At 44.4% G+C, this 25,976-nt stretch overlaps 1 protein-coding gene across 3 annotated transcripts in view; it reads left to right on the forward strand.

The window, feature by feature from the left end:
* The window catches only part of sema6bb (sema domain, transmembrane domain (TM), and cytoplasmic domain, (semaphorin) 6Bb), a 183,649-nt gene extending 168,514 nt beyond the window's left edge, over positions 1-15,135 (forward strand). For all 3 annotated transcript variants that reach the window (XM_084065609.1, XM_084065608.1, XM_084065610.1), the window contains exon 17: positions 9,052-15,135. In XM_084065609.1, coding sequence (XP_083921735.1) covers positions 9,052-9,953 — 902 coding nt within the window. In that variant the 3' untranslated portion in view covers positions 9,954-15,135. The remainder of the gene's footprint in view (positions 1-9,051) is intronic.
* Positions 15,136-25,976: the final 10,841 nt, after the last annotated feature.

Consider the following 25,976-nt stretch of genomic DNA (forward strand, 5'->3'; position numbering starts at 1 on the left):
ATATTTCTCTTTCTGGAGGCAGTTTCACACTGTTTCTTCTTTTTTTCCCCATGACTGTGCTCCGGGAAAGCTTCACCAGAAAAAGGATCGTAATGGGGTTTTATAATCATCCTAAGTGTAAACAGTGTTTATGAGCTAACCAGGGTTAGGACAAAGTCTTGGAACAGCGTTGCCTGCTCCTCTTTAAAACAGTCTTAATTCTTTCTGACTTTCCCTCCATCCTTGACCACGCTTTGGTGTCAGCCTCGTTGGAACTCAGCTTCACTTATTGTTGGGGGTGTGGAGGAGCGAATGAGGGAAGAGGGAATGAGAGAGAACGGAAGAAACTGACAGAGTTGTTGAAATAGGAGAGGAGTGTGAATCTGTATATAGGAGAAATAATGTAATAAATAGGGAATGTGAGAATGACAAGAAAGATGGGAGGAAGGGATCTGTGGAAACAACAAGAGACCAGATAGTGCCTGCAGTCATTCAACAGAAGAGAAGGAGACAGAGAGAGAAAGAGAGAGAGAGAGAGAGAGAGAGAGAGAGAGAGAGACGGAGATAATGAGCAAAATCACTGATCTATGGGTGCGCAGGCAGTAACTTATTAAAGCACACACACTTCTACTGTACACATACTGTATAATGTAGATGCACTTACGAATCGGATGCACATGCACGGACACGTGCGTGCCTATGTTGTTAATGTGCGCACAAACACATTAACATGCAGAGGAATGTTGCATTGTGGAAGATGAAAGCCCGCTCAGATCATCTGCACTGTATATACAGCTGACAGTGTCACAGCCCATCAAGCTCAGATGCGTGCGCTCGCCACATCGGTGGGTCCACCGGGACACCGTGAAATCTCTTTGTTGTATTTTTGATGTACAGCATTCTTTTTGTTTGAGATTTGTTTTGGAGGGGGGGGGTGTGTGTTCCAACTTCCAACCCCCGGGAAGCTAAGTTCCAACGTTACATCTTCTGATTAAAGATCTCTACTTGCCGAGATACAAGAGACTTGAACCGTTCCCAATTTTATTCATCCAACAACCCACAACAATTACTTTTTTTTGTGTGTCTTTTTTGTCATCTGATATACGAATAAAGGAACCCTGTTTTGTAAACAAGCAGGCAAAACAAGCTCTTCAATGTCATTACGGGGCTCTGGATGATGTATACCGTGCCTCTGCGTTCTGCCACGGTTTCAACTTACTTGTACCATTGTACAGTCGCTCAGCTTCACTGATATTGGGTTTGAAAATCAATAACTTCCTCCACCCCCGCAAGCCTCTAAGTCTTTCTCTTTACTACCCCGCAAACTCGCTCTCTCTCTCTTGCGCACGCACACGCACACGCACAGGCACACGCACACGCCATTGCTGAATGTTCTGCTAATTTGCGAACTCGGGCAGAGCTGATCCATGCGGTCTCCTGCTCCTGTGTTCTAATGAAAGGGAATGTTTAAACTGAGTGCCACGGAACCATGGACGCTTTTCGTTACAGACATCAGTCAGCAGAGGAATGGAGGGAGAGAGAGCGAGAGAGAGAGGGATGGAGGATATGAAAAGACGACATGAGGGGAGAGGGTGGGGGGGGGCAGACCTTAAACCATAGAGAGTGAAAATAGTTGATCTGCAAGCTCACAATGCATCGTTGCAACTTGTTGGTTGGCTATTTTCGGCAAAGAGATATGGGGAAAAGAGCAGACCAAGTACAGAGATGACCCCGGTAAACTAAGTATCAGTTCATTAAGCATGAACACGACCCTAATTTCTACAGAAAGGACATGCTTCGCCTCCTTCACCAGACAGTTTTATTATTATTAGGTTGATTTTATGATGTATTGCACATGCATGCACTCTCTTCTCTCGTGTGACCTTGATTTTAGGATGTAAAGTCAAAGTTATTTACTTAAAGCTGCACTATGACTTTCCTCTTCTACCCTGAATTTGAACCCAGTTTCCTGCTCAAGTGCTGACATTTTTTACCGTTGAGCTAATAGAGCCTGCCTGCTTGCAGGGGATGAATTTAATCTTGACCTTCAGGTAAACATTCGTGTCAGATCCTGTGTCTAGGTGAGACATGACCTTTGGACACGATCTAAATGTCTCAATAGAAGAGCAGGGAGACAAAACACAAACCACCCCAAGTGTATAAGTTATATTGTATTAACATACTCTACCATACAGATTGATCGGACAAAATGTCTTTCTATTCATTAAAAAAAGTTACTTTAACTGTACTTTTTTCTCTTGAAACTTTGATGCAGTTTATTCATCATGCAGCCATTCCCTGCAGTGATCAAAGGAGTGGCAGCTAAACTGAGAGAGATAGAACCAGAGGATTGAAGGGTAATGAGGGGATTGGAGAAGGGGGTGGGTGTATAGCGGGGGGTATGGGTGGGGGTATGGGTGGGGGTTACAGGAAACCAATCTCGCATCTCCCTATTCTGCTCTATTTTCCTCTCCTCCCTTCTATTCGTCCTCTCCTCTCCTTTTCGTAGCTCTCCTCTCACCCTTTCTCCCCCTTTATCTGTTATTCTCTCTCTCTAAATATATGATCTTATCCTCTCTTCTATAGTTCTCTCCTCGGCCTCTTTTCCACTTTCTCCTCCCTTCTCATCTCCTGTCTTCTCTCCTCCCCTCTCTTCTTATCCTCTCTTCTCTCCTGTCTTCTCCCCTCCTCCCATCTTTTCCTGTCTCGTGTTCTCCTCTCCTCTCCTCTACTCTCCTCGCCTCTCCTCTCCTCTCCTCTCTCTGTCTCTCCTCTGCTCCTCTCTTTTCTCCTCTATCCTCCTCTCCTCTCATTCTCTCCTCTCCTATACTCTCCTCTCCCATTCTATAGTCTCTTCTCCTCTCATTGTTTGCTTGTAATTGGAGCTAGAAGCCCCTACATGAGTGTGTGTCAGGGAGACAGCCAGGCCCCTTGGCTTCTATTAAGCTTTAATGAGTGAACGGGATGGGGAGCAGAGAGAGGAGAAGAAGAGAGTGAAGAGATGGAGAGAGAGAGAGAGAGGGAGAGAGAGAGAGAGAGAGAGAGAGAGAGCACATTGCTGCTTCTACTGTCATCCCTCAGTAGGATGCAGAGAAACCTGTCCTCCATCTCACACACACACGAACGCACGCATGCACACGCACACACACACACACACACACACACACACACACACACACACACACACACACACACACACACACACACACACACACACACACACACACACACACACACACACACACACACACACACACACACACACATCTCCCCATTCCCCATCTACAGTATCCACCCCCTCATTTTCATCATCTTCTTCTCCCTAAAGCATCACACACAGCAGAGTGGCTCCAAAGGCAACACTGTCTAATGAACAAGGATCCTTATCACATGATGTGCATCTGGAGAGACAGAGGAGAGAGAGAGAGAGAGAGAGAGGAGGAGAGAGAGAGAGAGAGAGAGAGAGAGAGGGCATTTATCTGAAAGTACAGTATGTGAAAGACAGAGAGAGGGAGAGAGAGATGAAAAGAGGAGACATGTTGGCTATGAATGGGCAGAATGTGATTCATTTATTTTGAGGAGAAAATGGCCAGTCCATTTGGTGTAATTTCAAGCCACCTACAGACATGTGCAGACACACACACACACACGCACACACACACACACACACACGCACACGCACACGCACACACACATACACACACACCCACACAAGTGCGCACACATGCGCCCACTTGTACCCTTGTCAAGGCTTGTTGTGCTGCATGGGGATGACAGGGCTATTATTGTACCGTGCAGGATTTAATCTGAAGTGTCACGCTGAAACCCCGGATCACAGACAGGGTAAATGTTATAGAAATATCTTCAAATCTCTGCCTCAGAGTGCGGTGAGAGCAATTCCAGATGCGATGAAGTGAAGGAAGGGATTTGTGGTTCCGCCGTTGGTTTCTGACCGGTTCAGAATGTTCTGTGCGTTTCCAATTTGTTCCATTGTTGTTTACATAGTCATCAAGGCCGCGGTTTATGGAAATATATCACAAAGCCACAAAGCAATTCATTACCTCATTCCTCATGCTCCCCCAGCGGTGGTGGACACTGTAAATAAACACGGCCATGTCTGTAACCTCAAAATGCCATCTCTTACGCCGGAGCGCCCGCCGCCCCTCACGAAGCACGCTCGCAAAGGAGAGAAGATTGGTATCGTAATAGAAACTGGCAGTCATTCCAAAACGGAATATTGGCTCGGCGGTATGAAAATAAATACGCCATGATTCAGGGATATGTTTAGGCTGGGCTTAGCATAGATGCCAACAAAATGTTTATGGCTGCCTGAGGAGAAAAGAATCTCGGGCGAGTGGGATGCCAAATTCAATATGAACGTGAAAGAATATGAGTGTTTAGCTGAGTACACAACGACTGAAGGGACATCCGCCTTGGTTAACCCATTAAGACCGGGAACGCATCTGTGTCATTTTAAGATTTCTTTGGCTATATAAAAATAGCAGATATACAAGCTTGTAGCGCGGCACCACGCTATGAGCCTGTAGATCTGCTATTTTTGATAAATCGTGAACATTTGTGCAAATGTTTGAAGATATATTTTTTAAGGCATAACATTTTTTAAACGTATGTTGCTTTAACATCAGTAGTGCTCAAACCTTTTCATGTCAAGGACCCCCAAAATGATCTGTATTTGGCTGCGGACCCCCATCTGAAAATATTTTGTTCCAGGGACCCCCAGAAGCAAAGATTTAAGTTAAAGATGTTCACTTGAATATTTTTTTTTTAAATGTCACGATGAAAAATAAATAAATTGCTGATCTACAAGCTCATAGCGCGGCACTCGGTGCCGCGCTATGAGCTTGTAGATCTGCTATTTTTGAATGGCCCTAAGAAATCCTAAAATGACACAAAGATGCGTTCCCGGTCTTAAAGGGTTAAACTGCGTAATTGTGAGCCAACTGTGTGACAGGGAAGCGTGAAGCGGGGGGAAGGAAGTGAGGTAGATTGTTGATGTCGGTGCCAAATCCCAGGGATCTGTCCGTGTTCGGAGCGGTTTCGACACATCGAGCGCTGAGGTTGTCACATTCCATCAAGTGAAAAGCTAATCCAATGTTTGTAAACGTCATTTTGGCACACTTATATATCACGTAAAACGTTTCCAGAAATGCAATTTTAGACATAGTACGTATAAGACCTGTGTGTGTGTGTGTGTGGGCGGCCGCGCGGCCGTTTCATCTTCCACAAACTGTCAGATGGAACCTGATAATCCCAAGATCACAGAGCTGCGAATTGTCCACTTTTGGAGGGGATAGACATACTTGCACATACATAAATGGTGCGTTTATATTGTGACTTTCTCCAAAAGTTTACAATGTGCTTTACACTCACTCACACACACATTCACACACCGAGGCGGAGTGGAACCACGCAAAGGCACCAGCCTGCTCCTCGGCAGTGTTGCCAGATTCTGTGAGAGAAACAAGCAACCAGGTCTAGGAAAACCAGCCCAAAAGAAGCGACTATGGGCCACATGAGCTCTTTAACACTATACATCAGCTATTTGAAAATAGCCGATCTACAAGCTCACAACGCGTCGCGATGCGACGCGTTGTGAGCTTGTAGATCGGCTATTTTCAAATACATTCTTGCGGGGAAATTATAATAAGCAGATCTGGCAACGCTGCTCCTCGGGAGCAGTTAGGTGGAAGTGTTTCGCTCAAGGACACTTCGACACGCGGAGTTTGAACCGGGAACCTTCTGATTTCCAAGACAAAAAAACACTTAAAGTAAAGTAACTATTTGAGTAGTAGTTATTTGAGCTGTTCTGTGCATGCCAACGTAACTATCAGGCTTTAACTCAAGCCTGTGCCCATACGTATGTATCACTGAGTGTATTGGATTACAGATAAAGAGCTAATTACTGTTGAAAGGGACATTGATTGACCAACAAGGCATGTTGATTAATGCTAGGTCTCTGTCAATGGACCGCGGAGCGGCCGTATGGGCTTGTAAATGATGTGGTTGAAGATCCATTGTCCAAGCTGTGAGGATCTGTTAAATAGGCTCTATTGTACACACATAGCTGAGTTATGGCCCAGGAGCTAATCTCTACATGCTTTGTCTCTATTTGACACAAGTGCAAGTGCTCTACTCAATGGAAAGAGTAGAGCATGACATGTATTGTCTCTCATATGGCTTGCACTGTCCTGTTACATTGTACACTCTGTTGAGAAAAACCTTCGTACACCTAGAATAAAAGCTTGAAGTGCATGTAAGGTGCGTAGGCAAACAAGTGCACATCAATAACAAAAGAACACGCCCGCACACTGGCGACCTTCTTCATGCCTGAAGGTCATCATTGACCGAAACGTTGCCTCTCCTTAAATAAATGTACTCCTGTACCGTGCAGTTCGGCAGTGTGCGGGCGTATTCTTTTTATTATTGATGTGCGCATTGTACACTCTAAATGTGCCTGAAGTGCCTTTTTTTTTTACTTTTACCAGTTGTCAATAACATGTCTATGCAACAATGCCACCAAATGCTTCTACATTTATAAGCTCCAAGACTTTGTCAAGGCTTTTAGGTTGGTCAGTTGGTCAGTACATCTGCCTCAGCGTCAATTCACCACTTTGGTCCCAAACAAGATATCTTGAAAACTACTGGCTGAATTGACATGGAATGTGCCGTACAACTTCATACTCCGCAGAGGATGAATCCTATTGATTTTGGTGACCCCATGGCCTTTACTGTAGTTCCTTAGGCCAAATATTCCACTTGCACACAAAATAAATCTAAATCGAATGGGATTGTAAGTATAAGTAAGAAGGTCGGAGAGCTTTATTGTCGGTACCAGCCAGTACACAGGAGTCTATCCCTGTTTCAATGTGCTAGAACCCTGGGAAATGGATTGCTGAGGTGGAGCGCAACTCTTACCAACAGCTCCCAGTACTTACCGCACGACTTGTCACACTTAAGCCGTGCTACTCATACGCTGAGTTGGCGGTGGCCGGGATCGAACCCATGACCATATATATATGTATCTCGACGACACTGCAAATGAGGGCAACCTCAATGTCTTTCGAGGATAAATAAACGTTTGAAATGAAATGACATGTATCATCATAGACAAGTGCTTTACCGATTGAGCCACCCACACACAATCTCACACAATGGGAGTGTAATGAAAGTTGTCTAGAAAGAGTCTAGGTACTCTGCAGCACCTTCTTCAATGAATATACCCTCCCCCTCCCAATACTGTCTGTAACAATAATTATACATTTTAGCCCCACTAGTGAGAGCCCAATGTGACAATGTGACAACAGGGATGACAATGATGATCGGTTCAAATCACTTCCACTGGCGGAGGAAGTCTTGTTTTACTCTGAACAGTAAAATATTCTGTAAAATAGATATTCTCTCCAGACGCACATCTGTATAAAATATTCCTTATACAGCAGTATAGTAGCCTAGTCTGTGACAGGCAGCCATTTAGAGACGCCTCACAGACGAGATGTCAACACAGAGAGAAATGGCTTCTTAAACCAAGCGAAGAGAAGCTTCAATAATTAGCCACCAGGCTTCTTTCTCAAAGCAGTACCTACAGTACAGCACAATCCAGTCCATTTGTTCCCATTAAAACACATTTGTCAGGCAATAAACATTTGTTTCTTTAAGAAAAGCTGCTACTGCTGCCTCTCTCTCTCTCTCTCTCTCTCTCTCTCTCTCTCTCTCTCTGTATTCTTTCCCCATTCTTTCTTACACTCCTCCTCTCTCTATTCTGTGGGTGAGTAAGTGACTCCCAGTGTCTATTAATGACATCCATTTATTTCCTGCATGGAAGGATTTATTTGTCCGTCCTGGCAGAGACGGTCCTTCCTCTGATGCTGCACAGTAGCCTAAAATCGTCAGTGTTAATTGAACTCCTAAGAGTGCACAATTGGAATTAAATAGAGCCGTAAGGGTCCTTATATGTGTACACTCTTCAGAGTGCTGTTGTAATTTAAGAAACATTTACCATGTTTGTCTAAGGCCCCAATTGCTGGAGTTTGCTCAAGGCAACTCCTTCCTCAGCGTGTCTCCCTCTCTCTCTCTCTCTCTCTCTCTCTCTCTCTCTCTCTCTTGCCCACACTCTCTCTGTTTCTCTCTCTCCTTCCCTGTTGACTTTTTCCTTCCATTTACTTTTTTCTTTTTCTTTTTTTTGCAAACCGATATAAGTTAATTGTTTTTTCATTGCTATCGTTCCCTGGAGCTCTAACAGCAGAGAACAACTTTTATCCTGACATTTTCTTAATTGATCCATCCATGGACATTCCCCCAGCGGTTTGTCTGGCTCTGTCATTTTTCTTTTTTTCTTAATTCATAAACTGCTTTCACCAAGGGACTCCGTCTCGTGTAATTTCGCAAGAGAATGGCATTATTTTCATTGTCTCTTTCCCACCGCCGCACCCCTTTATATGTGAACACTGTTCATCCTAGCGAGGATGAACTTTTTGCCGTGCAGTACGCACAGTTAACATAAAATAAACGAGCAGAAATGAATAAATATACGGTGTGGAAACTTTTAAAATTTTGTTCACTCTTAATGCCAGTCTTGTCATCTTCCTCTGTAAAGCTAATGTTGTGAAACGTGTCAGGGTTGAGAGCTATTCTCCATCAGGAAGACAGTTATTACGGCTATTAAAAATCACAGCCCACTTTGGGTAATGAACGCAATTAGCCATTACACCAATGGCAGAGCTACCTTCACTGGAGAGAGGTCTGCCCTGTCCGCCCACAGCGAGGAAGCAGGAAAATAGGCTGTTTTGTCAGGCTGTTAACTCCCACCTGTTTTCTAAATGATATACACCGATGATTTTTTTAGCAGGTTCCACCCATTGACTGATGACTCTCTTCTTTCTGTTTCCCTGTCTGTCTGTCTGTCTGTCTGTCTGTCTGTCTGTGTGTGTGTCTCTCTCTCTCTCTCTCTCTCTCTCTCTCTCTCTCTCTCTCTCTCTCTCTCTCTCTCTCTCTCTGTCTCTCTCTCTGTTTGTGTGTCCCTCTCTCCCTATCTGTGTCTCTATACCTCTATAGGTCTTCTTCAAGAGAGTTTCTCTGAAGAGCCCGACGGTCTGGTATCGGTCAACCTGCTCGTGGTATCCGCCGTGTCGGCCTTCTCCACGGGAGCCGTCCTCTCCGGCCTCGCCGTCTGCTGGATCATGAGTCACCGCCACCGCCGTTCCCGAGCCTCCGGCGCGAACGGCGCCCGCCGCAAGGGGGACAAGGAGCAGAGCATGCTGGGACAGGGCCGCAGCGGATCGGTGATGAGCGTGACGAGAACCAGCGGCGGGGAGAGGCGCCGCTCGCAGGCCGACAACCCGTTCGTCACGCCCAACGGCTGGTCCAAAGGAGAGATGGACCCGGGGCTGCTCCCCACCCCCGAGCAGACGCCTCTGCAACAGAAGCGGCCCATGCGTCTCCCCGACACCGACTGGGACCAGAGCCAGACCTTCCTGACCGCCGTCGGGACACCTTGCCCCAACAGCTCCGTCATCTACCTGAGCTCTAAGTACCTGCAGGGCGGCGGTATCGGCCGGCTGGACGACCAACCAGGGGAGGTGGTGCTCCCCCCCCACACGGAACGCCAGCGCTACTTAGTCCTGGCCACCCAGAGAGGGGAGCACGGGGGGGGCAGCCGCCCCACCACCGGCCCTCTGAGGAACTCGGCGGGGGAGTACAACTACCCGGCCACGCCGCAGGACTCCCCCGACCGGCGGAGGGTGGTCTCGGCCCCGACCCCCCACATGGACTACGGGGAGCCCCGCTGGAGCCACGAGGCGCTCAACTACAACAGCAACAATGGAGCGCCGTACCCCTCCCAGCGCCAGGGCCTCATCAGGCCCAACGTGCACGGGACCCGGGGTCTGGGAGAGCTGGCCGACTACAACCACCTCATGGGGAAAAACATGGGGGAGCGCGCCCCTAGTGGCCAGTGAGGAGTAGTGTGCCAACGACCAGCAAGCTCTCTCTTGAAATGTCAATTTGATCCCACAGTAAACTGGAACAAATCAAAACCCCCCGTGAGACTCGCTGTCCCTGTCCGATCTCACCCTGTACGTCCTCTCTCACTATCATTCAATGTTATGACATCACTCAGCCCGACTGAAGAGATGGACTGCTGAAGCCAGCCATTTAGACAGACAGACAGAGAGAGAGGGAGGGAGAGAGAAAGAAAGAAAGAGATATACAGAGAGAGAGAGAGAGAGAGATGTGGCTCCTCGTGAACCCCTCTGCTCTGTAAGTGGTATAATCCACAGAGTTGGACCTTGACACCACAGGACATAATAGCAAGGAATAGAGGGGGGTGCAAATGGAAGGGCCACGTTTTCTTGTGAGTAGTACGGTGTGGAGAAAACCAACTCACTCACAGATTTGGCACTTAGCTTTACATGTGAGAGGTCTCCAACCACTGTGTTGTGTTCAGCATAAACCTTGTTTGGGTGTGAAAGTTTGTTTCTGCTTCTTTTTTTGCTTTGTCGTGCCAGCAGCATCCAGCAGACAACAATGTGCTTTACCTTGGATTTCTGATACGATTATCACACTGATACTGTTCCAGGTGTGCCAGAGGGCAATGACGCTCACTGAATCACGCAGTGTGAGCGTGTGTGTGCGTGCGTGCGTGCGTGTTTGTGTGTCTGTGTGTACTTGTACATTCATTGTATTCAAGTATGGCCACAGCAACCCCAACCACTGTCCCTGTCTAACTGTGAACAACAATCGCACACTGAAGTTTATGAAAGGAAGAAGTCCATTCTGAGTCAGCATTTGCTTATTTTTTCTTTCCAGTCGTAGAAACAACTAAGGAGAGAACCCTTTTTTTTTTTACAACGTGTCTCTAACCAATCAGTCTTTAACCAATCAAACGACGGGTGATTGATGACGGTGCAAGACTTTAAGGTGTCGTAGTTGATGTACTTGCCAAAGCCTCAGAATCAGCAAACAGATGCAGCCACGATGAGGTGAAAGAGCAATAATCAGAAAACACAGGATGATGATGAGAGACAGTTTTATACCTTGATTTTAAATCCCAGCTTCTGTAAGGTTTTGTATAAAAAAAAATCAATGTGTCTCCTCAGTCAAACAAAACAGGGACCTATAGAAGTCAAAGAGAGAGGAAGTGCCCACGGGGAAAAAGGGAACATTATCTCCCTCTCCCCTTCCCTCCGTCCCTCTCTCTCCCGGTACCCCTGGGTCTGTGCGTGACCTGACCTGGGGCCTCCCCCGGCTCGGCAGTCCATTTGAAGGAGGGAATGTGAGCCCTGGCTGTCTGGTCCCGGGCAGCGGGGCCCGGCCGCAGGGGAGCTCCATTCAGCCTCTTCTGCCCGCCCGACACTGAGCCTCTTTGTGCAGGAGGAGATCATGGCAACCAAATAGCCGTTAAGAGTCAGGGAGTCTGCCCAGCGCCCGCAGTGCCCGCGTTGCCCCCAACGCCGCAGCCCTTGCTGAATATCAATCAGCTACGTCCACTATAGGAGATATATACTGACCCGGTCCCCTTCAATCACTCTGGTGAGCTGCAGTTCTGCCCGAGACGAGGAGGGGACGAGAGCTGAAGCTGGGGCTGAGGCCAGCGATGGGGGACTGGTAGGCTTCACAATGCTCGTCCCCCAGTGGCTGTATCCCTGTCTGTTCCTCAGTGTCTTTCGCAACAAAAGGGGCATTGCCTAAACAAAGACAGATGGGCTTGGTTGGACATGGGTGTGGGATTACTTCTTTTTTGACTCCCTTTTCTGTTCTTTTGATGTTTTATTTCCCCATTGTTTGCCTGCTCTTATCTAGTCTTGATTCGACGTGGATCTGGAGATGCAATTCTCTTTAACTGGGTCATTGTGGTGTGTGTGTGTGTGTGTGTGTGTGTGTGTGTGTGTGTGTGTGTGTGTGTGTGTGTGTGTGTGTGTGTGTGTGTGTGTGTGTACGTTTGTTTCTGCACGCCTGTGTGTGTCTGAAAAGGTTAGACTTACAGCGGAAAGCAGATTTGACAAATTTTGTCCTGCTCCTTCCTCGCCATCCATTAACGCGTTTAATGGATGTGAATTCTGCCCTGGTCATTCACATGTCGGCCTTAACCGTGTTCTGGCCCAGCATGGTAGCATGTATGGCAGCACATACAGTACATGTGTATGAGTTTGGTTTAACTGGCTGCGGACGGGCTACGCTCGCCTGGACCAGCTCCGCTTGTACATAACATCATCACAACACAATCAATCCACAACACTAGCTATTACACTGTGTACATAATCCACAGGAACAACTATCTACAGCTCCGAGATAGATGAGTCAAAGAGATTAATGGGAGTGAGAAGAGGCGAGAGGGGGGTCAGTCGTGTCGACTTGAAGTTAATGCATTGCCCAATAACCACATTAGTACAGTGTATTCTTTACACATTCCACCAGCCAGACAGCCCTGAAAGGAGCCTTTAGTAATGGGAATACAAAACCCTCAACCAGCCATGCCCCCATCCCATCCCTCTTCCACTCTCTTCTATCTCTCTGCCGTGACCTAAGTGTGTGTGTGTGTGTGTGTGTGTGTGTGTGTGTGTGTGTGTGTGTGTGTGTGTGTGTGTGTGTGCGTGAGTGCCTGCGTGCGTGCGTGTGTATGTGTGTGTGTAAATGAGGCCTCTCCATCTCTGTAAGCCCAACCAGCCATGTACTTTTATCCAACATCTCCTCTACTGTTTATCTAAACATGCTTGATTAGGCTAAGTACATTCCCTGGTTCTTAATGGCCCTGAGAAGATCACTACGGACATATCAGCCCAGAACAGGCACGCACCCACCGACAGCTCTCACCCATCCCGCTAACCACTAGCAACCACCCACACTCGCGCACGCATACACGCGCACACGCACACGCATACACACGCACGTGCACGCGCACACGCACACACACACACACACACACACGCACCCCTAAACACAAACAAACCGGTTTAAACCAAAAATGTGATGCAATTGAATTAGTATCAGGAGTGGCTATTCAGGCTTGCCTGCCATTTATTGGTTCTCTGGAAGGTACACAATATTATGTTACAAACCGTATAATTTAATTACCTCAGCCCAGCATTACAGGACAACTGAAGAATTCACAGGGGCTCCTCTTTATTTCCTTTTCAAACTGCCAGCCACTCGAGTCCATTATCTCACTCCAATGTTCACGTATTGCTCAATCGTCTATCATCTGTATTTTCTCCAGCAATTCTTCTAAATCGTCCTTTCTTCAAAAAGGCATTTGTCACTGTTTCTCTCTCCCTCGCGCTGCACACACCCACACACACACACACACACACACACACACACACACACACACACACAGTCACAACAACATCTTCGATATCTAGAATAGCTTTGTTTGTCAGTCACCGTAAACTTTGATGAGTCAGCAACAGAATGGAAAATCACATTAATTCACAACAAAGCAGCAATCAAAATCCTCCTCTAGTCACATCAGACCTGTAATGTTTTACAATTTTCTGACATTTGCAAGCCCCCTCATGCAGTAAATTGGTTTTACTTTGCATGCATAGTATAGTGCTGACAATTTCTTTATATTTTTTGTTTCGACTTTTTGATACACAGCTTAGCCAGCTTAGCCACACACACACACACACACACACACACACACACACACACACACACACACACACACACACACACACACACACACACACACACACACACACATTCCACCCCTCATGACCCAGTCTGTCTGTATTTATATCAATCAGGTTGTGTATGTGTGCTTGCTGAAAAGACCATGCCTTTGTTGTTTGTGCTGGTTTCCAGTGGTGTGATGAAATCTTTAAAGAAAAAAAAAACTATATTTTTTCCCCAAAAATAGCCGATATACAAGCTCACGATGCATTGCGATGCCTTGTGCACACACACGCGCACACACACACACGCCATTCCAAACCAACATAATGAATGGATAAGCACAAAAACAAGGCGAAACAAAATCAACATTTGCTTTTTTTTTGCTTTTGTAAAAGTTGTAGAGAAACATTCTACTAGTCAGCACTGATACTTTATGTCATGTTTGTTGTTTGTTTTTCTATCGTTTGTTTCTATGATAAAAGCTATTGGTTTTGGAATTCTGTGTAATTTTATTGTATATGATTTGGATTTGATATCTGGTGCGTGTTTTTTTTTTCACTTCTTTTTTTATGACGGCAATGAAGACAATGAACTTGCTGACGATCATCCTTATTGTTCTATTGACAATGATGTTGAAATGGTACTGTGAGCTACAACTCAGTATTTCCTCCCAAAGAGGAGGAGGAGGAGGAGATAAGGAGAGGAGTGAACTCCTACAGACTGGGGGTTAACAAAAAGAGACACCAGCTCTCCACCAGTGCAGAGTGTTGGCGTCTCCTGCTACTGTGAAGGAAACCTGCCGTCCTTTGGTATTCTCACCAGAGGGCTGGGCCCCCCACCCCCCAGTGTTCTCTGGGGACCCCCGGGGTGGGGCCCGCTGACATAACAATGATAACACATGTTCCTATACTACGTGTACAGAACCTCGATGCTTACGTGTAATTTAAAGTGCAGTAGCTGCATGAGTCAACACAGCCTCTGTGTGTACAGACGTAGCGACGTGTGAATTTGTACAGTACATACGTGTGTGTGTGCGTGCGTGTGTGTGTGCGTGTGTGTGCGTGTGTGTGTGTGTGTGTGTGTGTGTGTGTGTGTGTGTGTGTGTGTGTGTGTGTGTGTGTGTGTGTGTGTGTGTGTGTGTGTGTGTGTGTGTGTGTGTGTGTGTGTGTGTGTGTGTGTGTGTGTGTGTGCGCTTGTTTCCGCAAAAAAAAAGAATAAATAAATAAAAATCTGTCCATCGTCACTCAACACACAACACGTGCATGCACCCTTGAACAACTGCACAGCACACACCTCAACACAAGATAAACATGCACACAGGCTTCTCTATCACAAGACGGGGATTCATTCAGTTGCAGCCGACACAGTTTCACATACACAGTGCACACATGATGATACAAAACATAATACAGATGCACACAAACCCCCTTTTTCCTCTTCCGCAGTTGTACGCCATTCTCCACATTGTCCCGAGGTCTGCCTGTAACTCCGCATGGAGAATTTGCTCTGTGTCAACTTTCTTATTCTAATAAACCACTCAGACATTGACTACTAAATTGTGCTTATTGACTTCAAAGACTTTTTACATTTGTATTCATTCTAACTCTGTGTTTAATTACTTGTGTATAGAATCAGAATGAGAACTTTATTTTCACATCACAGGTTTACAGGTGTAAAACACTGGTTGAAATTTGTTGTACTATACTACCAATTAGTACAACTAGTCCGTGGGGGGGTATGCGCACATGATCTGGCAACCCAGGACAGTTCGTCCCATAGCTGGGCAGCCCCGTAAACATGGCAACATTATTTTACACCAAAACGTTAATAAACAGCTGAGATTTGTTGAAATCGAAAAACGGGCTTCGCAGTTCCATGCACATGGTAATGGTCAATGGCTGTGTGCAATTTCAGATTAATTGCTCCAGCCACTGAGGAGAACCGGGCAGAACAATTTTGGTTTCACCACATTTTGGAGAGACAGCGAAATCCACCACCGACTCGACTCAGGTTGTGTCTGAAGTCGCCTAGGTCGTGATAGTCGGCTCCTTAGTTGCTAGTCGTTTCCTTAGCCGCTAGTCGTTTCCTTAGTCGCGGCTGGAGTGCCCCGCGACGCTGCGTCGTGCGTCATGACCAGGTCGGGTACTTAACGACCAGGTCGGGTATTTAACGACCAGGTCGGGTATTTAACGACCAGGTCGGGTACTTAACGACTAGGTCGGGTATTTAACGACCAGGTCGGGTATTTAACGACCACGTCGGGCACGCCATGACCAAGTTGGGAAGGTCGAGCATGCTGTGCCTGACCAGCGTCTCTAATGGCAAGCCCCCCGTCCCCTCCCCCCCGTCCCCACCCCCCATGTGCCCCCCCCCCCACTCATAATAATTTTCAAATAAATAATAGGCTATTGTGAGCTTGTAGATCGTCTATTTTCAAACAGGGCATGGAGCGGAGTTGACATTTTACTAAGGGAGAACTCTGTCAGTAATCAATGGATTCTTGTAATTAAAAGTTTTCTATGATCTATCACGTTTCTATTTTCATTTGGTGTATGAATCATGAATTTATTTTCTGTCTATCAAACATAGCAAGCGAAAATCAAGCGGACAAGTACGCAGTAGGCCTACGGCCATGACGAGTCATGTTCTACTCCCAATTTAGGTTGCATTTCAAATACTTATTCCTTCATTAATCCCCCCACCTCCACACACCCCTTGCGTCGTCACTCATAATAATCTGTCTATCAAAGGATATCAAGCCAGGGTTTCTTGCGCGTAATTACGCACGTAAATCCATGCTGTGACGTACTTATACAGTACACAACAGCCTACTGTCCGCTAGCCTTTGTATAAAATATGGCTGAAGTGGTTAATGTATGGTTATAATATAAAACATTTTTACTCTGCAAAGTGTAGGATTATTATTATTATTATTATTATTGTTATGTCTGTCAAAAGTCCGCGGCTGTAATACAAACACAGACGCAGTTAACCCCCATGTTATTGCTGTGCGTCCCCCCTCCAAGGTGAATAAATAATTTAAGAAAAAAAAATTACATTAAGACGACATTTTTGCCCATGGAAATGATATTAAAACCCCTTTAACTATCTATCTATCTATCTATCTATCTATCTATCTATCTATCTATCTATCTATCTATCTATCTATCTATCTGCGTTAGAGTTCATGTTGGAATTAAATTATTATGTATATAATATCATCACATTCTTTATTATGGTGGAGAAATTGTTTTTTTTTTAAATTATTATTATTATTATTATTATTATTATTGTTGTTGTTATCGACCTATTGCAATAATAGACTTTATTATTATTACTGGAGTATTTCCATGTTTCTATACTTTTACTTCTAGACATACAGACAGACAGACAGACAGACAGACAGACAGACAGACAGACAGACAGACAGACAGACAGACAGACAGACAGATAGATAGATAGATAGATAGATAGATAGATAGATAGATAGATAGATAGATAGTCGGTCGGGAGCCTGGCACACTGGTCTAGCTGGCGACCTAACTGGCAGGCGACGTGCGTCGGGACCTGACGTCGCTGAGGTCGCGACTTTAGCGACCTATGGCTAAGGTCGAGACTTGGACGTCGTGAGTCGTGACTAGCTATGCTGGGTCACGACTAGCGAGGTGCGTCGGGACTTTAGCGACCTAGGACGCAACCTCCCTTGAGGTTGTGACCTTAGCACGGACCGCGCCTTATTATTATTATTATTATTGTAAAATAGCCGATCTACAAGCTTGCGATTTCAGCACTGGACAGCTACCAGTGTAATCTCTCTCTCTCTCTCTCTCTCTCTCTCTCTCTCTCTCTCTCTCTCTCTCTCTCTCTCTCTCTCTCTCTCTCTCTCTCTCTCTCTCTCTCTCTCTCTCTCTCTCAATAAAAAAAGGACAGATAGACATGGGTCTGATAGGTTTTTTTATAAACAGAAGTGTTGAGGGGATAATTCCATACAAAAATAAAATTGTTACAGCCTATGATTGTCATGATTCAAAATAAATAAATAAAGGTCTTATATCGTTGGGATCATTGGAATGCATTATGCAGTAGAAGTAACACCCATGCAGAAAATAACTTGCTCAAAAATAATTAATCACACACCAGTGCGCTGCGCAAAAGTGGGTCAAACTACTGCTCTGGCCTTAGAGGGAGTTCTCCTTAGGTTATGGACCAGAGCTACACTGTCCAGTCTCGGTGCTGAGCTGCAATAACTTTATCCAGTTCATACAACCATATCTAATATCAATTAAAACAAGCGGGGAGTAATGTTTTTTATATAAACTTCAGGTAAGTTTGAACATTTCTATAAAGAAAGACCGCGATGACTGCGCTGCCTGTTACGTATTTAGACATCTATTGATGTCAACTGTGCTAGCTGACTGTGTGTGTGTGTGTGTGTGTGTGTGTGTGTGTGTGTGTGTGTGTGTGTGTGTGTGTGTGTGTGTGTGTGTGTGTGTGCGCGCGCGCGCCTGTGCATGTATATATGTATATATATATATATATATATATATATATATATATATTCTAATATGTATATATATATTCTAATATATATATATTATATAATAATAATATTATTATTATATTATTATTATTATTATTACACACATACACATATATATATATATATATATATATATATAGATATATATATAGATATAGATATAGATATATATATATAGATATAGATATAGATATAGATATAGATATAGATATATATATATATATATATATAGAGAGAGAGAGAGAGAGAGAGAGAGAGAGAGAGAGAGAGAGAGAGAGAGAGAGAGAGAGAGAGAGAGAGAGAGAGAGAGAGAGAGACACACACACACACACACACACACACACACACACACACACACACACACACACACACACACACACACACACACAGTCAGCTAGCACAGTTGACATCAATAGATGTCTAAATACGTAACAGGCAGCGCAGTCATCGCGGTCTTTCTTTATAGAAATGTTCAAACTTACCTGAAGTTTATATAAAAAACATTACTCCCCGCTTGTTTTAATTGATATTAGATATGGTTGTATGAACTGGATAAAGTTATTGCAGCTCAGCACCGAGACTGGACAGTGTAGCTCTGGTCCATAACCTAAGGAGAACTCCCTCTAAGGCCAGAGCAGTAGTTTGACCCACTTTTGCGCAGCGCACTGGTGTGTGATTAATTATTTTTGAGCAAGTTATTTTCTGCATGGGTGTTACTTCTACTGCATAATGCATTCCAATGATCCCAACGATATAAGACCTTTATTTATTTATTTTGAATCATGACAATCATAGGCTGTAACAATTTTATTTTTGTATGGAATTATCCCCTCAACACTTCTGTTTATAAAAAAACCTATCAGACCCATGTCTACCTGTCCTTTTTTTATTGAGAGAGAGAGAGAGAGAGAGAGAGAGAGAGAGAGAGAGATTACACTGGTAGCTGTCCAGTGCTGAAATCGCAAGCTTGTAGATCGGCTATTTTACAATAATAATAATAATAATAATAAGGCGCGGTCCGTGCTAAGGTCACAACCTCAAGGGAGGTTGCGTCCTAGGTCGCTAAAGTCCCGACGCACCTCGCTAGTCGTGACCCAGCATAGCTAGTCACGACTCACGACGTCCAAGTCTCGACCTTAGCCATAGGTCGCTAAAGTCGCGACCTCAGCGACGTCAGGTCCCGACGCACGTCGCCTGCCAGTTAGGTCGCCAGCTAGACCAGTGTGCCAGGCTCCCGACCGACTATCTATCTATCCATCTATCTGTCTGTCTGTCTGTCTGTCTGTCTGTCTGTCTGTCTGTCTGTCTGTCTGTATGTCTAGAAGTAAAAGTATAGAAACATGGAAATACTCCAGTAATAATAATAAAGTCTATTATTGCAATAGGTCGATAACAACAACAATAATAATAATAATAATAATAATAATTAAAAAAAAACAATTTCTCCACCATAATAAAGAATGTGATGATATTATATACATAATAATTTAATTCCAACATGAACTCTAACGCAGATAGATAGATAGATAGATAGATAGATAGATAGATAGATAGATAGATAGATAGTTAAAGGGGTTTTAATATCATTTCCATGGGCAAAAATGTCGTCTTAATGTAAAAAAAAATTCTTAAATTATTTATTCACCTTGGAGGGGGGACGCACAGCAATAACATGGGGGTTAACTGCGTCTGTGTTTGTATTACAGCCGCGGACTTTTGACAGACATAACAATAATAATAATAATAATAATAATCCTACACTTTGCAGAGTAAAAATGTTTTATATTATAACCATACATTAACCACTTCAGCCATATTTTATACAAAGGCTAGCGGACAGTAGGCTGTTGTGTACTGTATAAGTACGTCACAGCATGGATTTACGTGCGTAATTACGCGCAAGAAACCCTGGCTTGATATCCTTTGATAGACAGATTATTATGAGTGACGACGCAAGGGGTGTGTGGAGGTGGGGGGATTAATGAAGGAATAAGTATTTGAAATGCAACCTAAATTGGGAGTAGAACATGACTCGTCATGGCCGTAGGCCTACTGCGTACTTGTCCGCTTGATTTTCGCTTGCTATGTTTGATAGACAGAAAATAAATTCATGATTCATACACCAAATGAAAATAGAAACGTGATAGATCATAGAAAACTTTTAATTACAAGAATCCATTGATTACTGACAGAGTTCTCCCTTAGTAAAATGTCAACTCCGCTCCATGCCCTGTTTGAAAATAGACGATCTACAAGCTCACAATAGCCTATTATTTATTTGAAAATTATTATGAGTGGGGGGGGGGGCACATGGGGGGTGGGGACGGGGGGGAGGGGACGGGGGGCTTGCCATTAGAGACGCTGGTCAGGCACAGCATGCTCGACCTTCCCAACTTGGTCATGGCGTGCCCGACGTGGTCGTTAAATACCCGACCTGGTCGTTAAATACCCGACCTAGTCGTTAAGTACCCGACCTGGTCGTTAAATACCCGACCTGGTCGTTAAATACCCGACCTGGTCGTTAAGTACCCGACCTGGTCATGACGCACGACGCAGCGTCGCGGGGCACTCCAGCCGCGACTAAGGAAACGACTAGCGGCTAAGGAAACGACTAGCAACTAAGGAGCCGACTATCACGACCTAGGCGACTTCAGACACAACCTGAGTCGAGTCGGTGGCGGATTTCGCCCTTCCTGACATTTTGGTCTCAGAGGTTTGTGGAATTATAGGAGGATATCTGTATCTCCCAAGGAAGGAAGACCAATCACAGCCAACTTAAAACTACATAGCTCCGCAGATGCCGCTACATCGATCACAGTCCCCACAAAAGTAGACCAATCACAGCCAACTTAAAACTGCGTAGCTCAGCTGATGCAGCTACATCAATCACTGTCCCCACCAAAGTAGACCAATCACAGTGAACTACACAGTTCAGCTGACACTGCTGTGTGCCAATCACAGCTCAGAAACATTACAACACAGAGCTCATGTTAGCATCTTAACTCATCATTGGTGACGTAGGTATTGTTCAAGATGCGTCATCTAAGAAAAGTAATTAAGACATTTTAAGATGTAGGCTCACATTAACATGTTACAGGCATTGCTCAAGATAACTACGGAACAACATCATTTCTCAGGACAGCCTGAAGCTGAACTGTAACGTGACAAAAACCAGCAGTCCCTCAGCTTTCCAGCAGAGGGCACACACTACCAACCAAAACAAGGTACAACATAGTCTAGTAGTAGCTAAACATACAAGTTTCAACAAGTAAGTGGTTATAGTCTTTAAGAACACTATTTGATACAATTATGTGTTTTTCTTTTTTTTTTATCTCTGGGACCCAAATCTGGGAACATTTTTATTGCTAGACTGATTTAACTTGACATGTGTAATTGGGTCCAGAATTATTTTACTGTCAATGTACTGTAGAGATAACACTGAAACACTGGTCAAATGGCCTTTTTTGTAAATGATCTAGTTGTATTTATTTACTCATACTCATCATGTAATAATGGCAAAGATTATCAATCATTTAGCTGGGGACCCCCTGGAATCCCCTCAATGACCCATGAGGGTCCCTGGACCCCACATTGAGAACCAATGATTTCAGACGAAGGACTGGTAGGAAGGTATGAGAGAGAGAGAGAGAGAGAAGGGACCCCACCATATGTTGTGTCACAAACCTTTTTCTTTTTTTTGAGAAAGCCTTTCAAAGCTAGCTCACCACATTTAGCTGATTGTCTCCTCTATGTGTGTATGTGTGTTGTTGACTGTTAAAAGATTTGATATAGCATGGACGTATTCCACAGGTGTTTCAGCTTTGATGGCTTCATAGATTTATTTGACACTATCATCAATGTTGTGTAAATTAAATGCTGTTTGTTCGTTTGTTTTACATCTTGGTAATGTTATGTTGGATTCATGGGGTTGTGAGAGGGGTCTAAAGTGAAACGGCCTGAAATCCCTGTGAAAGGGATGTCAGACCCTGTCACAACCCTTTGACATGATACTGCCATGATACTGACATGATACTGCCATGATACTGACATGATGCTGACATGATACTGACCATGATACTGACATATACTGACCATGATACTGACATGATGCTGACATGATACTGACATGATACTGACCATGATACTGACATTATACTGACATGATGCTGACATGATACTGACATGATACTAACCATAATACTGACATGATACTGACCATGATACTAACCATGATACTGACCATAATACTGACATGATACTGACCATGATACTGACCATGATACTGACATGATGCTGACATGATACTGACCATGATACTGACATTATACTGACCATGATACTGACATTATACTGACCATGATACTGACATGATTCCCAGAGACACTGCCACCCCGCAGGCACAGAACGGGAGCGCGGACGCACCTGTCAATCATTAGTGACTCTGTATTCACCGTGCCTGCAGAGGAGTTTGTCTCCACTGCGACGGACTCTTTTTAGTATTATTATTGTATACTCCTTTCTACTACTAACCTGTGTGCGTCACTGAACAACCGTGAGTTGTGCTTTATGTTTGATATATGTTTCACCATTATTATGGCTGGCATATTCTGTTTAAGTGTAACTTTGTGCCACTGTTTGTGCCATTTAATCTCTGTGGAATGACGCTATTTTGGTTGATGTTTGGTTCATTATAATTTACATACAACCTACCTACATGTATAATTTATGTGTATTTATGTGTTTGGACACAGAGGAGTTTGTAATGTCCTTACTTTAGCTCCATGCACTGATGCTCTGCTCTAGTTAATCACTTGATCACTTGTTGCCAACACCTGGCTGCAATGGCCTCGTTAAGGGCCCCCTGTGATGTTGCTGCTGTGGCTGTGATTAGGCTGTTTTTGCTTATTGACCCATTGCCTGTGTTTTGTTTCATCATGTTTGTGACTGATGCCATGTTTAGTGCAGTATGCAGAACTGACTGTATGACATGATACTGACATGATACTGACCATAATACTGACATGATACTGACCATGATACTGACATGATACTGACATGATACTGACCATGATGCTGACCATGATACTGACCATAATACTGACATGATACTGACCATAATACTGACATGATACTGACCATAATACTGACATGATACTGACCATGATACTGACCATAATACTGACCATGATACTGACATGATACTGACCATGATGCTGATCATGATACTGACATGATACTGACCATGATGCTGATCATGATACTGACATGATACTGACCATGATGCTGATCATGATACTGACATGATACTGACCATGATGCTGATCATGATACTGACATGATACTGACCATGATACTGACATGATGCTGATCATGATACTGACATGCAGTGCAACTGCACACAATTCAGAGAGCACGCCAGAGTGTAGGATGAAATGAAGAAAATGTGCACTTGAATATATTATTAAACTGCAACTGTACAGTTTTGTAGTACCAATAGTGTTCAATAGAGGGAGCTTTTGACCCAGTGCTGGCAAGAAAAACAAAAGTCAGGATACAAATGTCTGCAACTCTGCATAATAAGATAAACACATCTCTGAATGATGGTAGGTGCGGATACTTGCACAAAGAACACTGCCAGCTCATATGGCCAAGTTTAGACATCAACCTTTCTCTTTTCCTCCGTACAATCTCTCAATCACAATAGGCTCTATGCACAGCAGCCATATTATCACTTCCTTCACAGGTGTTACCAATGATACTAATGAAGGCTCTGTTCCATTTAGTCTAGAACAGTGGTTTCCACGACCCCCATAACTCTGAGAGTGTACAAATGGAACCAAATGGACCCGTAATACATCTGTAAGGGGCCATTTGGAAGCCCATGAGGGTCCCTGGACCCCAACTGTAGATATGCACGATATCAGCACCCTGACTCTGTTTGACCAGAATGGAACAGAGCCTTCATTAGTATCATTGGTAACACATGTGAATGTCTTCATAATATGTCTGCTGTGAATAGAGCCTATCACAATCTCTCTCTCTCTCTCTCTCTCTCTCTCTCTCTCTCTCTCTCTCTCTCTCTCTCTCTCTCTCTCTCTCTCTCTCTCATTGCATTTCTGTTGCTCTCTCGTTTCTCTGTCCCCATTTAATCTCTTGGGGAGCCTATTTCACATCTGTTGACTGCAAGAGCCTGTCAAAGTCTATCATTCCCTGATATTTTATGGGTCTAAAAAGCAGCCCTGCACTGCTGCAGCTATATGACAGAGGAGCTACTGAAAGAGGAGGAGGAGAGGGACGACAATGGAGGAGGAGGTGGTAGTAGTAGTATAGTGAGTTGTTTCCACACTGCACACTCACTCATCCATAAAAACCTTGGCATCATCCATATTCAGCCTCTTTCGTAGACGTAGGCTATATGGTGACTGTGCATGCCAGCTTTACTTTCTTTATTCACAGTTGACACTTTGTTTACACCTAGCTATCAGATAAGTGAGAGAAAAGGGGAGGAGATAACATCTTCCTGGAACGTACATGTAGCGGCTCTGGGCTGTCGAACCCTACAACCCTCCTTCCCTCCCATCATCCCTCTATTCCTGCATCCCTCCATCTCTCCATCTGTCCTCCCATCAGTCACTGCTGCTCTCCTCAGTGTCAGTTCTAGTCATGGCTTGTTGCCATAAATCAGATCAATCAGCCAAGCCCAAGATCACTCTCCATCTCTTCTCTTCTCTTACACACACACACACACACACACACACACACACACACACACACACACACACACACACACACACACACACACACACACACACACACACACACACACACAGAGTACAGCACACACACTCATGTTGATGAATCTGATTTAATGAAAAGGCTGAAACAGTGCCAGCGGGTACTCTCACTGATTTGACTCAGCGCGCAGCTGAGCTCCACCCAACGTTAGCCCACAGCCCCTCTCTCTCTCCCCCTATCCCAACGTTAGCCCACAGCCCCTCTCTGTCTCCCCCTATCCCAGTGTTCACATTCTCTGTGCATCTTATCCTGTGCATTCATTAAGCAGGCTTGTACAGAAACACCACACATCTGAATATGATATAAGAGCATATATGAGTGTAATTTGAGAGCCCTGGAGCAGCTATATTCATCAGGCAGGGGAGGGGGGCTGAGAGAGAGAGAGAGAGTTCGAAAGGTCACAGTGTTTAATCCTCTGTCTGTTTGCTCTCAGGCATAGTATAAGGTCACTCAGTTATCAACTGGTAAATACACATAAACAGACTAATACATAAACATGCGTGCGCTGTATTCATTTCCTCTGTTTATTTCTCTCTCTCCCTTTCTCTCTCTCTTTCTCTCTCACACGCACACGTACATGTCGCACGCACGCACGCACACGCACACGCGCACACACACACACACAGATGCTGAAAGCCTAGTCACGTGGGAGGGGCAGATGTACAGTAAGCCTGACATCAACGCATCCAGTAAAAGACTATCTGATTACATGATCAATATAATGTCCTGGCAGGCTGGCACTGATCATTACTATCCATAACCATGTCACGCCATATCATCATCATCCCTCATAAGGCCCGAGCCAAAGAAAACAACAAAGGGTGCATTAACATAGAACTGTACTGTAGAACACTGTTTTCCAAACAGTGGGTCTGGACCCATGTTTGGGTCACGGACCAATTTGTATGGGTCGTGAGTAAATATCCACTTTTTTGTTTCGTACATCATTTATATATATATATATATATATATATATATATATATATATATATATATATTTCAAAAGATTTACAAAAAAGTTTAAACAAAA

The sequence above is a fragment of the Gymnoscopelus microlampas genome, assembly GCF_963454915.1.
Source record: "Gymnoscopelus microlampas genome assembly, chromosome: 9".
Taxonomy (NCBI): Eukaryota; Metazoa; Chordata; class Actinopteri; order Myctophiformes; family Myctophidae; genus Gymnoscopelus; species Gymnoscopelus microlampas.